The sequence below is a fragment of the Phyllostomus discolor genome, chromosome 5, assembly GCF_004126475.2.
Source record: "Phyllostomus discolor isolate MPI-MPIP mPhyDis1 chromosome 5, mPhyDis1.pri.v3, whole genome shotgun sequence".
Lineage (NCBI taxonomy): Eukaryota > Metazoa > Chordata > Mammalia > Chiroptera > Phyllostomidae > Phyllostomus > Phyllostomus discolor.
In genome coordinates, this window is record NC_040907.2 from 164,959,802 (window position 1) to 164,974,944 (window position 15,143).

Consider the following 15,143-nt stretch of genomic DNA (forward strand, 5'->3'; position numbering starts at 1 on the left):
TCTCCAATCACGGCTCGTGGCCCTGGCTTATGTTGTTTTGTTTTTTGGAAGGAATGTTAGTCAAAATGCCGAAAATGAAAGGCTATTGTTTCATCACTATTTTTAACAGTAAATGTGGACATAAAATAATGGTTTCAGTAATTTTAGTATATCCAAAGGATTAAAAACTTCACGGGGGAAAAGAAACATTGGTATTAATTTCTCACTCTCAAAATATATTTTAATGATATATGTGTGTGTTATCAAGTTAATGTTTAATTTTAGAGCAAGAAGAAATCTCAGAAGTCCTGTTTTTTTTTTTTCTGTACTTAACATTCTCAGGCGAGGCTCTGAGAGACCAGTTAATTGAGCCAAGGTTGTGTGCCTTGTTAGTGGCCACTGCTAGCATGGAGGGGCTGCTCTTTTAATGTCCCTAAAGTGACTGTGTTTACTATTATACAGTCTACCTTATTTTACATATGGGAGTATTTCCCCCAAAGTTTTATGTAGCCCTTACAGAATTAGAGAGAATTAAAATTTCTTTCCATATTCTTTAGTGTTGACATGAAATTCTGATGATAATAGACCTAGAAACCTGCCACCATTCACGTAACAAAAAATGATTATACGTGTTAATTGCTGAACTAATAGGGTGAGTTTTTCATTTCAAACAGACTTAAAAAAGAATTAGAACTTTATAAGGAGGATGACATGCAAAGCGTTTATGAAGCTCTCCAAACGGAAATAGAATTTTTGGAGTTGGTAAGCCATCATTGGTTCTTGCACTTCTAATTACCGTTATTTACCTACTGGGAAGAATGGTTTTAATGCAACACATGTCATTAAGTGAGTATTTTCTGTTCACGTGGATTTGTACTAAATATAAAAAACAGAGCAGCGACAACCAGAAAAACTAAGGTCAGGAAATAAATCTGTGAGGTATTTTGAGTTCCTGAAGAGCTAGGCGCTGCATAAAGCAAGTGATACTCAAAGAGAAGATGTACGATTTCAAACTAATATTAAAAAAATAAATCAGACCTGACCACACAACATGCCCCTGACCGGAGCTGGTATTAGCGGATTAATGCACTGAAGGAGTTTAAGTATCCAAATGTTAAAAAGCTTCTTGTTTTTGATAGGCATAAATTACACTTTTATTATATTAGATCGTAAAACTTTCTTATTACAGCTTTTTATGATCTTAAGAACTTTGGATCCAATTATTGGAAACTTATTTGCAGATTGTGTGGGAGCACTTCCAATTGCTTTTAACCTTCTGCTTTATTTGTTTATGAACCGAACACAGTATTTGCCATGCTCTGTTTTAATTGGAGACCTGTATAGCTAAGTTTAAAATATATTAAAGTCTAGGTTTCATTTAATATGTTACATTTTGTTCATGTTTATTTTCGGTAAACATTTTTGCTTACAGATGCTCCAAAAGGTTATGTTAGGATTTATATTTTTATGTTAAAAATGAAATTTAGAAATGCCCAGGGTGGTTGTGTTAAATTTACATAAATTTTATATGATTCCTTTATTAAGGATTTCATGAATTTCATTTTCCTCATGAATAATTATTCTATGTGTTCCTTTCAGACGCTGGCACAGAAAGATCTTCAGGAAAACCAGTAATGTGTAGAGAATTGATCAGCTACCTGAGATTTGGTCAGAGCATCTTGGAGTTAAATCTTTGTGACAGACACACGACTGATACGCATTACAATAGATTCTTGTGGAAAATGTGAGGTCCGGAAGGTTCAAAGTTGTTGATGTCCAGAATTGGTTCATTAGCACTTTAAAAAATAATTATTTGTCTTGTTACTTGCTGGAACTTTAAGGCTTCTTGTGTGCTTTGATTTTGTTTCTAAAGGAAGAAAAAGGAGCAGTAGCTACGGTGTTTACAGGCTTCTTATTCCCCCTGACCCTTAAGCTGGTCTGCACTTTCTGATGTCGGCCAGTGTTTGTTGCAGCTCACCTTGGGTCCAGTCAGACACACGTAGGAAGAAACACTCAGATTATTGACCCAATTTTGTTGACCCATTTCCACGAACAAGGTGCCTACTTTCATTTTAATCCTTAATAGGATCTCTGCTGACCAAGGTGCTCTGAGGTCTTTCACCTGCAAAAGCCAGTGTCCTCCACTTTTGTCTAAAGGCGTCTGTGGAGTTGAGCCTGGGGCACTGGCAGCCAAGTCCCAGCGCTCTGGGCCCGCCTGGCTTCTCCCTAACGCCAGTCCTGGCTGGAGTGAAGGAAGCCATCCACTTGGGGAGGCGCATACTCTCCTAAGGGGCATCAGGATTCATTTTCGCTGGGGGCCCGAAACATTGCAGCTGAAAACAGTGTACTTACATTTGGATCAAACTTGGTATTGCCACCAAATTTCTAACAGCACGTGTATTTCTGCTATTAGCAATCCTGACTGGGAAGAAAGGTATATTTTCAGTAGCTTCTAAAAAAACAGTATTGAAACTGTTCAACAGGGCCCTGGATTGCACTAGGTGGGAAAGCGGAACAAAACCTATTTGGGGGTGTATTTCAAAATACTTAGTGTAAATGTGAGAATCATGTTTTCTTTTATGGTTGTAGTTAAACATCAAATGTGAGATGTTTGCAAATGCCTCGTACCTGCTGACGTTAAAGGAGAGTGAGTACTTAGGTGTAGCCTCAAAGCAAGCCTTCCTTTGGCATAGCTTGTTTTTGCATATGTTGTTTTGCACTCCTCCTTTTCTTTAAATTAGCAAAGCTAAAACTCTTTTTTGAGCTGTGTAGGAGTTGATATCTGTTTAAATAATTTGCATTTGCAGAAGCGATTTCTATTTTGATTCGTTCAATATTTACTAGTAAATTATTTTTGCTTAAGAAGAAAAAAAAATGAAAGGTACCAGGGAATTGCAATCTATTTTATATGCAAATGTAGAGTGGAAAATGGTTATTGGGATTAGCCATGACTTCAGTTCTGTCTTATTTTAATCCATGCATTTACCCACATTCTAAGACTCATGAATATCTATTATTAAATAGATATCATTAATATGTAGATGGAGTTTACACATAAAGCCTTTTTCACTTAACAGTACATTTTGTTTATTGTTGGTTTTATAGCTAAAATATTAATGTGAACTGGAGATCTGCCACTTGTTTGTATGACTCACACACAATGGCGTACATGCAAATAAACTCTGACTGCTAATGTCCACTGTCTTTCGTGTGCGTCATATAGAAAACCTAAATTAGATAGTCAGTAATGGCATCAGGATGAATAGAATGAATTGAATTTGAGAAAAAACAGGAGGTTTGGCGTTTTCATTATTTCAAAATGCTAAAAATGCTTATTTTAAGATTTAAACCAATTTTCAAGCAATCAAATAAATGATTATTTTAGCATGGCATGGTAGAGTAATACAAAGCACTATCCATGTGATACCAATCAAAATAACAGACCGTTAGAATAAATATAATTAATGGAACGCGCACTGAATAAAGAAATACAGCAATCAGTAGAAATCATAGTGTATGAAACTAAACTGCACTGCCACTGAAAACCAGCAGTATAGTAGGTCTATTTTTAGTTTTTTTAAGAATTAATAATTTATAAAAACCTTAAGTAGGAAAATAACAGAAATTATCTTGAGTAAAAATGTGTCTCAGACCAACCTCAATTGTTCTGGAAGCAGTCTTTGACTATGCAGAAATGCAATTCTTAACTAAGTGCTCATTCATTAAGTAAATTCACGGAATTTTCCCAATACTTACTTGTAACCAAAGCTCAGACTGCCCCAGAGCAATCCTGATCGTGGTCTGAGGTCCCTGGCCGGCCACCGTAGTTCTTCACGTAACAAGTTCTTTCAAAAGCAACTTTCTAATTCTCAGTTTTTTATTGGGGATGATACTAGGATGTATAGATAGTTTGCTGCATGTTTTTTCCTGCTGATTAATGGAGCTATATGGCTAAGCAAAAAACAGCAACAAAATGATAGGATGTGGGGCATGACCCCTGGACTAGAAATTCTTCCTCCTTCCCTGGCCTGGTTAGTGAGACGGGAGGAAACAGCAGAGAAGAAGAGAGGCTTTAAGGTATGCACAGTCCGGAAGATTCCGTTCTACTCATTGTCCGTAGTCGTGTTTCCTCCTGTAAGAAAAAACTAAATTGAGGAGGATTTTGTCTCTGTGTCTTCTTTTCCTTAAAACTTTAAAAACTGTATAGAGATTCTTAACAGTCCAAACTAAGGTGGGAATCATTCTGTTGCAATGAATGGGAGTCTAGGAACGTCCTAAAACAGTGCCAGTTGGTATTGGTAATTTCCTGTGGAGTGGAAATTATGCGCTGAAAAACCTGCCAAGTCTCTGGCAGGAGGGCAGCCGGTGGTTCCCTGGGCCAGCTGCGGACGGACCAGCAGCCAGCCCTAGACAGGCCCTTTCTGTTTCTCCCCACCCAGTCCTACGCAACCGTCCCTTTATGATGAACAGGTCATTTATTCGCAGACCAGAAAACAGTAGTAGTTCCGTGACATGACTGGAAATAAATATGATGTGCTTTTTAATCCTGTATGTACAGGGTGAGGTGTTTTGTCATTCAACTATTTATTTATAGTATAAAGTTTGAAGTTTGAAGTTTCGGTGCACTAAAAAAAGGCTTTTTAACATTTGAGACCGATATATTTTAGGTCAACTTTTATGCTTGTTCTTGAGTCCTCTTCTCTCCTTTGTCCTCCTGAAAAACTTCAAGGAAGCAAATGCATTTGCCTTTCAGAGCCTAGTTCAGAACATTTTCTGTCAAGGGAATTTGTTTCAGGATGTGAACTAAAAATGAAAAATATTTTTTTTGTCATTAGCCTGAAGCAGGGATTAAGTCTTGGAGTTTTGTGGTCCTTTTATCTTAAGACAACAGATTTTTTTTTTTTTAATGAAAGAACAGGAAGGATGACTATATCTTTGGAAATGTTGGAAGTGAGAATGCATGGTTAGTTGCATTTCTGCTTTCTAAACATTTTATTTTCAAGTTAGGCACGTTTTTGCTTGACCTGCTAATGGTCAAATCATCAGACCCAGTGAAGAGGCTTTACTTTCTTACTGACTTCACCGACATGTGACAAAAGAATATACTGAGATAGCATCGGAGGAGATAACGTAACGAGCTTCCCTGCTCTGGAAGGGAGGAGGACCAGGGTTTCATTTGTTGTTCCCTGTGCTTGCGGGGGTGGGGGGGTGTGACATCTCTAAACTCGAGGGACAATTCTGCAGGGCAGTGCAGGTTGTAAGAACGTACTTCCTTAGACGGCAGGAAGGAAGAAAGCCTAACAAAGCAAGCCATGACTGACGGTAAAATGTTCTCCTAGCTGCTGCTGTGAAAAGTACGGAGAGCAAAACTGTCAGCACCAAATGCTTATTTAAACAACTGCTTTTGATACACAGCGAATTTCGTCTTTAAAAGGCCTCCATGCAATTGGCAGCCCCAGAATTCAGATGTCTGGGAAAAGAAAGAGTGAGTAAAAATGTGAAATTAGTAACAATGGCTGATACGTAGCTGTGCAAAAGGAGCCCGTGGAGTGGGAGAGAAATGCGGTCGTTTTCCTCTGACGAGCAGAAGAGTTGCGCTACTTTATAACTCTTAAGTTAATTATTTTCGTACTTGTAATAATTTGTCATTCTAATGAGTTGGTAAATAAAATCTTGTTAAAATAAAATTCCCCTAATCTACATTTAATAGATGTAAATACAATTGCTAATGAATATTTCTGGATATGGTCTTGTGATTACTGAGAGAAAGTATTTGCAAATTCTAGCCACCGTTGAATGATGTGATTGGTGACAGTGTTCGTTGGCTTTAGACCAGGAAGTTGCTGCTTGGGGCTGGGTGACACGGGAGGAAGCACAGGGACAGTGTAGTGTCAGCTCTAAAATCCGGTGCCAGTCGAAACTTGTAAAATACCAAGGTTATATTTATAAAAATATTTTTCTCCAATATATCCAAAGCTCTTTATTGAGATTCTAGTTGGAAACAAGCATATATCCCAGTTTTTGCAGGAAGAACTGAGATTTTGATTGAGGAGTGGTTTGCGTGAAGTCGCTGAGACTGTGGGAGTCTTTATTTATAGGTTCATTGCTTGGGTTTTGGTTCCAACAACCTTAAAAAGATATTCCTTTCTGTATTGGCTTGTAATAAAATTTTACCCAACAGGTAAGTATTAGAAGATAAAAGAATGGCCATCATATACAAAGCAACAAACAAGAAGTGTTGGAGAGGTTGTGGAGAAAAGGGGACCCTAGTGCAGTGTTGGTGGGACTGCAGACTGGTACAACCGCTGCGGAAAACAGTGTGGGATTTTCTAAGAAAACTGAAAATGGATCTGCCTTTTGGCCCAGCAATTCCACTGCTAGGATGATATCCTAAGAACCCTGAAACACCAATCCAAAAAACCTTTGCACCCCAATGTTCATAGTAGCACAATTTACGATAGCCAAGTGGTTGGAAGCAACCTAGGTGCCCATCAATAAATGAATGGATCAAAAAACTATGATACATTTTCACAATGGAATTCTATGCAGCAGAAAGAAAGAAGGAGCTCCTACCCTTTGTGACAGCATGGATGCAACTGGAAAGCATTATGTTGAATGAGAACATTATGTTGAACTGGAGAGCATTAAAGTGAAATAAGCCAGGCGGTGAAAGACAAATACCATATGATCTCACCTTTAACAGGAACCTAAACAACAAAACAAAGAAACAAGCAAAATATAGTCAAAGACACTGAAACAGAGGACAGGTTGACAGTGACCAGAGAGGAGAGGGGAGGGAATTTCAGGGGAAAGGGGGAAGGGTTTACAGGAACAAGTATAAAGGACACATGGACAAAAATTAAGGGTGGTGGGAATGGGAGGGAGGTGGGGAGGGCTGGGGGGGCGGTGGGCTGGGATGGGAGTAAAAGAAAACTGTACTTGAACAATAGTTAAAATAAAATTAAAAAATAATAAAATAATTAAAAAAAAGAAGATAAGAGAAATTTGAGAATCATTCAAATCACCCTTTTGGCCCTGGCTGGTGTGGCTCAGTGGACTGAACACTGGCCTATGAACCAAAAGGTTGCTGGTTCCATTCCTGGTCATGACACATGCCGGGGCTGCAGGCCAGGTCCCCAGTTGGGGGCGTGCTAGAGGCAACCGATAGATGTTTCTCTCCCTCCCCTTCCCTCTCTAAAAATAAATCTTAAGAATTAAAAAAAATCAATCTCTCTCTTGGTAATCAGAATCAGCGAATGTGAATATTTAATAAACTAAGAATATCTTTTATACTCCCCGAGGAGGAAGGGGCAAATCAGTACAAAACAGACTCAAATCAAGTATTATTGAAAACTCACCTTCCGGGTATCTCTTGAAATTAACACCTATTCATCCCACTTTATTACACTTTCTATAGATATTTTTTTTCAGTGCCACCCTCTGGTCATTGATAATTTAAGGTGGAAATCTAAGGGATAGCACCTTCTTAAAATATCAAAGAAGAAGAGTTATATTCATTTTTTTTCAGCACTTGCTAAGACAGAAATATGGGCTAATAGAAAACTTCTAGAAAGATCAACAGGTAAAAAAAAAAATCTCTGATTAACCTGCAATTAGCATTCTGTTTATTTCTGTATTTTCCCCTTCTATTATTCCCTCCATCCATTGTTAGCCATCCTTCCATCTGGGCTCTTGCACCCCCTTGCCCATTGTTCGCGGGCCACCCTGGCCTTTCTGCTCTCCGGACAGGCCCTGCTGGCTCTGGCCTTTGGATCATTTCAGGAGCTGAGATCCTGCTGCTTGGGATGCTCCTGATCCTGACGTGGCTGTCTGCTTTTGTCTTTCAGGTGACAGCGGAATGCCACCTCCTCGGAGAAGCCTTCCAGGGGTGTCCAACCCGCAGCCCGTGGGCCACATGCAGCTCATCAGTTTTCACTAGTGTTTGTGTATTTAACGCGTGGGCCAAGACAACTCTTCTTCCAGTGTGGCCCAGAGACACCAAAAGGTAAGTAGTCATGTGGTTATATCATTCACTCCAGTTTAACTCATTAATTCTTCATACTGCTGCTACTGTCTAATATCTTTCTTGTTTTTCTTTTCTACTTATCATGACTAAAACATAAGTTCTGGGAGAGCAGGGCATTGTCTGTCTTGTAAACCACTTTTTCCTCAGAGCCTGGAACTGTGCTGGCACATGGGGAGTGTTCAGTGTACGTGTGTTGAGATGTGGTTGAATGAACTTGTGCATTTAACCCATGTTTATTAATTGAGGATTTCAGCATAAATTATTGATCCTCTAGTGAAAGAAACTGGATCCACTTATTGTCAACTATCTTTCTTGATTGAATTAGCCTATCTTCTCATGTCTTTCTCTTTCTGAGCCTGTTTGCGTTGTTGAAAATGGTAGTAATAATGTTTGCTAGTTTCAAAGCCTGTCAGTGTAGAACAACCGATAAAAGCATTGAAAAGAAACTAGAATTAAATAATGGTCCCATACCCATAATGGAGAAAGTCTGTGGGTCTCTCCGTGGTCACTGACAGCCTTCTATTACCAGGCTGCTGATTGGCACGTGGTTCCTAATGCTTGCTTTCTACCAGCTGCTAGAATAGGAAGTGAAAATTCTAAGTTGCTTACAAGCTATGAATGTGCATTAGAGTAGCTTAAAAGCACTATTTCTTCATGGTAATAGAAAATCTTAAAATGTGTTTGCTTCTGACTATGATTTATTCGTCTTTCTGGTCTGAAATACAAAATTTAGGCAATCCTGTTTTTATTCAGCAACATATTTAGAAAAATGTATGAGTGCCATCTGCTGGACATCTCTGGTACCACGTTGAAGAAGATGATAAAATGGGGAAGTTTGGGAATGAGAAATTACTATAAAAGGGTGTTCCTTCCTTCTTTCCTTCCTTCCTTCCTTCCTTCCTTCCTTCCTTCCTTCCTTCCTTCCTTCCTTCCTTTCTTCCTTCCTTCCTTCCCTCCTTCCTTTTCTTTCCCTCCCTCCCTTCCTTCCTTTTCTATTTATGTAGGTATAAATTTTAAATCTCTCTGTAATTTTCAATTGTCCATATATAATTTTCAAGTAAGTACTTTATAGTAATCTTTAAATTAGTATCATGCACTATAGAGGAAACTAAGTTTAAAGGACATAAAAGTGAAATTCTGTTAATATAGTACTAGTTCTACTTTTGCTAATCTTAAAAGAGCTTAATTGGTTTAATTCATATTATTTTTGAATTAGAAATATAAGTAACGGATTTTTCCCCTAATAGTACATGAAGAGTAGGTTCATTGAAGTAATTGATTATTTCTGTGACTTCTGGGTGTGCTAACCTTGATTATTTAGTGTTTTCTTTAGTCTTATAAAATTCATTTGTAAACTGTTGATCTATCAAATAAAGTGAAGTCATTCTACTTAGGATGCTCAGTAATTGACCTGCCAACCAGCATTATCACCAGGTATGTGTTTTCTTTAAAGGTTTACTTAAAATTTTCTGTCCTCTTATTTAAAATCTGCAGAGTCTATGTTGTTTATGTCGTTTCATGAGTTAGGTGGTTGAAATATTTTCCAGCATAGTTCTGTTGATGGAGGAAAACGGGGGTAAATTGCTCCTGACTCCAGCAATATCCTAATAGTTGAATATTTGACAGTACTTTACATGTCCAATTAGCAAATCTTTTTTTTTAACCTTCAAAATATATACAGAATCTGGAACTCCCACTGTGGCATGGCTACTGCCCCCGACACTTCCTGTCTTTCTTTCTGCTCTTTGTTTCTTAGCACTTAGCTCATATATTGCAGTTATTTATAAATGTTGTTACGTCCCTGGTGTACCTCTCAGACTAGAGTGCAACCTTCACGAAGGCAGGGGTTTTTGTCTCTGGTTCACTGCTGTCTCCCCGGTGCCTGGAGCAGTGTGGACACATAGTATGTGCTCAGACTGCTTATTTCTTAAATGAGTAGGTTTGCTCTGAGAGATTTTCCTCCTTCTCAAATAGAATGTTTTATAAATTATATTAGTAGGGGCATATTCTGGATACTTCTGTCCACTCTAAATTATCATGTCCAGATAACGGCAGTCTTTTTATTATGTACTTGTTCAGTTGAGCTCTATATCACTACACTTTAAGGAAAGAATGAGCACCTACTAAACAGAGTATGGCGATAGCTGTGGCGTAGAACCAGGGGCGGCGAAGGCAGGCCCTCATGCTTAGGGAGCGTGCACTCCTTCCTTTCCGAGGCTTGCTAAGGGGTTGCTGTGAAATGACAAAACACTTCAGATTTGGAGCTGTTAGATTTACTCTTCAGTGAAATAAGAGATGGGTCTAGTTTGTTGCATTTTGCTTTATTTTTCTGAAGGGCATCAGTTAAACTTAGCAGTGGTTCTTGAAGAGTTCTGGGTATGTCCTGATCGGTGAACGCTTGACTTGTGTGCTTATCGGTGTTACAGTCTGAATTCAGAGTTCCACCCTTGATCTCTCCTGCTGGGCGCTTTACATAAATCACCTCTAATCTTCACCACTATCCTGAACGATGGGAACATTGATCGTTGTTGTACGGCCAAGAAAGCAGAGACTGCAGTGCTAAGTCATTATCAAGATAATACAGGGACGGGTTCAAATCAGATTGGAAACCAGGACTACCAGATTTCAATGTTCCCCGATATCTCCCAATCCAGAATACCCAGGGACTGGTTTGCCTGGGTTTAGGAATGTGGCGTAGAGCCGTTTCTTTCACAGAGGCAAGAGCAGTTGACTAGGCACCAGAGATGTTTAAACTGGCTCTTCCCCAATGGAGGCCATTGCTGCCTCCTTCCCAGCAAGTGTAGAGGCAGCTGGGATAGGAATGTTCATCCATTTCAGATGCTGTGCAGTGCTGCTTCGCTGCCACGTGTCCTGGTGCCATCGGGCACACTACCCGTGCCCTCTGTGCCCCACAGAACTTTTTCTGAGAGTGCCTCATGGTATTAGCCAGCAATGGTGTGATTCTAATTCTCCTCCGGATTGCGAACGATATGACAGCAAGAACTTCATTCATTCATCTTTGCATTTTGAGGCCATACCAAAGTGATTCGCATACAGAAAATATCAAGAGATGCGGGAGACTTCCTGCGTGCAGCTAACCCACATACTTAATGGGTTGACCAGGTATTATGGGCTGGCCAACCTGGGACCTAATCCTTTTACTACTATAGGTGAAAAAAGGTATATGAAAGATTTAAGTAACCTAATTAACATTAACTTTTGAACACTAGGACCCTAACTGTTTCTTTCTCATGTTCTTTGTTATTCCCCATTCTCCCCCCAAAAACCTTAAATTTGCGTGCAGTACAACCAATGGCTACTTGCCATTCACAGTAGCACCCTGGTAATGTCAAAGGGGAAAGAGGGAATACTAGCTGGTGTGGGAACGTTTTTAAAGGAAGGGAGGAAGCATCCTGACAGCAGAGCTGATGCCAGGCTGCCGGAATTAAAGCATTAATGCATGCATACAGACTCATGGAGGATGCTCTTCTTGGGAAAGGATGTTTTTGTTTAACGTCATTCTGCACGGGTAGAGAGAGGCAGAGTTGGCCAGGCTACAGCAGTATTATTCAAGGATGAGGATGTGCTAAATGGGCTGTGTGTACATATTTAATTCAGCTCTAGCTTTTGTTTCCATAAAACCTCATTAATTCAGTTTAACTGGGAATATACTTATTGGAAAACGGAGTCAGTTTTGTTGTAACAAAAAAATGTGATTTTTTTTTTTTTACTTGGCACACTAAGTTGAAGTAACCGTCTATTGGGTTGTTTTAGAGAGTAAGAGAAGATGAACTCGTTTGCATACATTGGTTCGTCAATTGTATTAATTTCCTATCGCCGCTATGACAAATGACCACAAATTTGTGGCTTAAAACAACACCCATTTGTTATCTTACGGTTCTGGACATCAGAATTCTGATGCGGGTCCCGGTGGACGGAGGGCAAGGTGTCACGAGGGGTGCGTTTCTTTTGGAAGCTCAACCGATCAGCAGAATCGTGTTAGTTTTCCTCACAAGCCTTTTTAAACCGAGTGAAAATTTTACTGTTAGTCAATGGCATTTTACTTTTTGTGGTTCTGAGGCCCGTTACCTGGCCTACGGAAAAGTATCCTAGAAACACGAAGCAGCCCAGCGATTTCTGTTTCCCTCCCAGGGAACGGCAACAAAGACGTTTCCCGGCAGTTTCACGCCAGCACCTTTCTCCCCGGCTCCGCCTCCTCCTGCCCCTCACTGCCGGCATCTCCGCTCTTCCTTTCGGAGCTCTTCCCAAGCACAGTTTTGTCATTTTTTCCTCTTATTTTTCCCCTCTTCTCTTTTGCCCACACTTATTTATCTCTTTTACCGAATTACTTCCACTCTCGAGAAGAGAAGCGAAGCCGCGTTCCCTTTGTTCTTCAGATTTTAGAACTAGTTAAACCTCCCTCTCCAGGCAAAAAATCTTCACTTGGAAATCTCCCTACAAATAGAATTTCTCAGAGTGACCTTTATACATGGAAGGAAAAAAATCGACCCTTAAAGTATCCTTTGGGGAAACCACCTTTGTTGAGTCAAGTGTTTAGAATCTGTTTTTATTTAAAAAGACAGGAGACATTGCAAAGCGATGTTAAATAACAAGACCTGTGCGTCTTTGAGGTTGATTTCCTTGCTGGAAATCTGTCTGGTGACTTACGTATCTATGATAATCTTGAATGAACTTGTTCTTGTGCATTACTCACTGAGCTGTTAAATCTAACAGTCTTCAGTGTAATGACTATTTTTTTGAAGTTTTTCTCTGGAAGGGGCTGTAGGGATCATACACTCAATAAAATAGGGTCCACATCTGTTGAAAACAAAACAAAAGCCAAGTATGCCATGTTGCCTTACTAAACCAGCTTGGGTTTTGTGTTCCCAATAAATAGTTTTATTTGCTTTTAAGCCACCGTATTGCAAAATGGTTATGTGGTGGCTTTAGAATAAGGTGGACTTTCAATCCTCTTCTAGTTCTACCTTTCCTGTGGGCCTTCAGCTATTTACTTAACCCTTCTGAGTTTCAATTTCCTAATTGACACATAAAGTGATGCCCATTTTGTCAGGTTGTTGTCAAGATTCTATGAGACAGAGTATATATATATAAAGGAAATAGTGTGATTCTGACATTGGGTCTACCCCTGATGAATCATAGTCTCTTTAATTATTGTTTGGCAGAAGGCAGCCTGGAACAGAGCATCTTAGCACGGTATTCACATTTTTCGCATTGCTCTTTATGCACAAAGATGAACACTCTGGTTCATGTACTTTATTTCTTGTGTCGAGTCACCAGAATTTCCTATGTGTGGCTTATGTCTCAGACTCATGACACATTTGATATGCCCCTACAGAATTCTCAGAGCACTGGGCGGTTGGCAGTACAAGTTTCCTCTGGAAGTGGAGGTTATGGGGCTGAAACCCAAGGGAATGTGCTTAAGAAACACTAAGATCCTTAGATCCTGTTCCCCAGTCCAGCCTGGGGAACAGCCCCCCACCCCCACAACCCTAGCAGAAGATTTGAAGTTTATTTTCTAGAGAATATGAAATAGAGGGTCTCTGGACAGAAGGTACCAGGCACTGTTGAGGTGAGAATATAATTACTGAAAACAAGGAATTAAGAAAAGTTAACACTGTTAACATTAAAAACTCAACCCTTTAACTCAAATCTCACTTGAGGCCATCACATTTATATCCTCCAGCCCAGCCACTGTTGTCAAGGTATGGTCCCAGGACTAGCGGTGTCAGTGTCATCTCAAGACCTGTTAGAAATGCAAATTTTAGAGCCCTATCACAAACTAAAGAATCACAAACTTGGTAGGCTGGGGGGCCCCCCCTCCCCGCAATCTGAATTGGAATAAGCCCCCTGGGCGATTCTGGTGCATCCTCTAGTTTGAGACCACACTCTCCCAAGCAAACGACTGGACTGTTTTTTAAGGAATTTCAGAAGCTCAGAAGAAAAGATGTAAGGAAAGAAAATTTTCAATGAGACAGGCCAGCCAGAAAGTCCCTAGAGTGAAGCGCAGAGGCTGACAAGCTCTACCCATGGGTGTCCAGAGCTTTCCATTAACCTTGAACGGCCTCACTCTGAAGCAGAGACAGTCGATATCCGTGTCCACAGACCGCCTTTCACACAGAGAGCGCCTCTCTACACAGATAGGGGGAGGACAACTTGGGAGAGAGAGATTCCTCAGGGATATGAAATATTTAAAAAATGCATTGATGTTGTCAGAAGAGAGACTATGTTGCCATTATAAGATGAAAACAGATGAAATTTAAAAAGTTACAAGAACTTTTTAAAAAGTAAAAGATTGAAAAGATAAAGTTTAAGAAAGCTCCCAAGAAGTAGAACAAGAAGACAGATGAAAAATGAGAAAGATAAGATTAGAGAATCAGTTCATTTTGTTCAACATCTGAATAATGAGAGTTTAAGAGAGAGCAGGAAAAGAAAAAAAGAAAAAAAAAACAGGCGAAAGCAAGCAGTTCCAAAGAGGTGCTGCCAGCCAGGAATGTGATGGCGCTAGAATACCTGATGTGCTGGAACTATTGAGGGAAATTTTAAACAGCTGAGATACTTTGGGTATAACTCAATGATAAGTACACAGAAAACTAAGCAAATGAAACAAAAACCAAACATGAGAATATCGCTAACCACAGAGAAAACAAAAAGTTGTGCAGGGAAGGAAAAGCAGAAGGACTCGTGATACTAGACAGCTGAGCTGTGATGTCTTCCTCATAGATTTGTGTGAACACTTGGTGTTGATCTAAGTAAACGGGGAGCGCAATGTTGGAAGGGTGGGGTGGTGCGCAGTGTATTTTGAAGGCGGCGGACGTTTTATGGACAGAAGATGAAACTCGTGTCTTTCGCAGTGGGAAGTCGGTAGACAGTGCCAAAACGGACAAAAATAAGTAGCAGCATGTGCATGTTATTTAGTGACCTGAAGAAAATTCTAAATTCAACAGCCAAAGGGGTTGAAATTATTGTCTTGGAGTAGAGGTGATGAGAAGAAAAGGGGAGCAGGAAAATGAGCTTGTAGAACTACATTTTGGAAAGTTTGCTTTGTTTCTTGCCCATAACTCTAAACATGACATGCAAAGCAGATCTTTAGTTTAATATAAATCATAAATCCAAGGGT

General features: G+C 39.7%; 1 protein-coding gene across 1 annotated transcript in view; it reads left to right on the forward strand.

Moving 5' to 3' along the window:
• CCDC172 (coiled-coil domain containing 172) overlaps positions 1 to 15,143 on the forward strand; it is a 53,879-nt gene that overhangs the window by 37,501 nt on the left and 1,235 nt on the right. The window contains exons 7-8 of the mRNA XM_036027529.1: positions 654 to 741; positions 2,569 to 2,626. Coding sequence (XP_035883422.1) covers positions 654 to 741; positions 2,569 to 2,626 — 146 coding nt within the window. The remainder of the gene's footprint in view (positions 1 to 653; positions 742 to 2,568; positions 2,627 to 15,143) is intronic.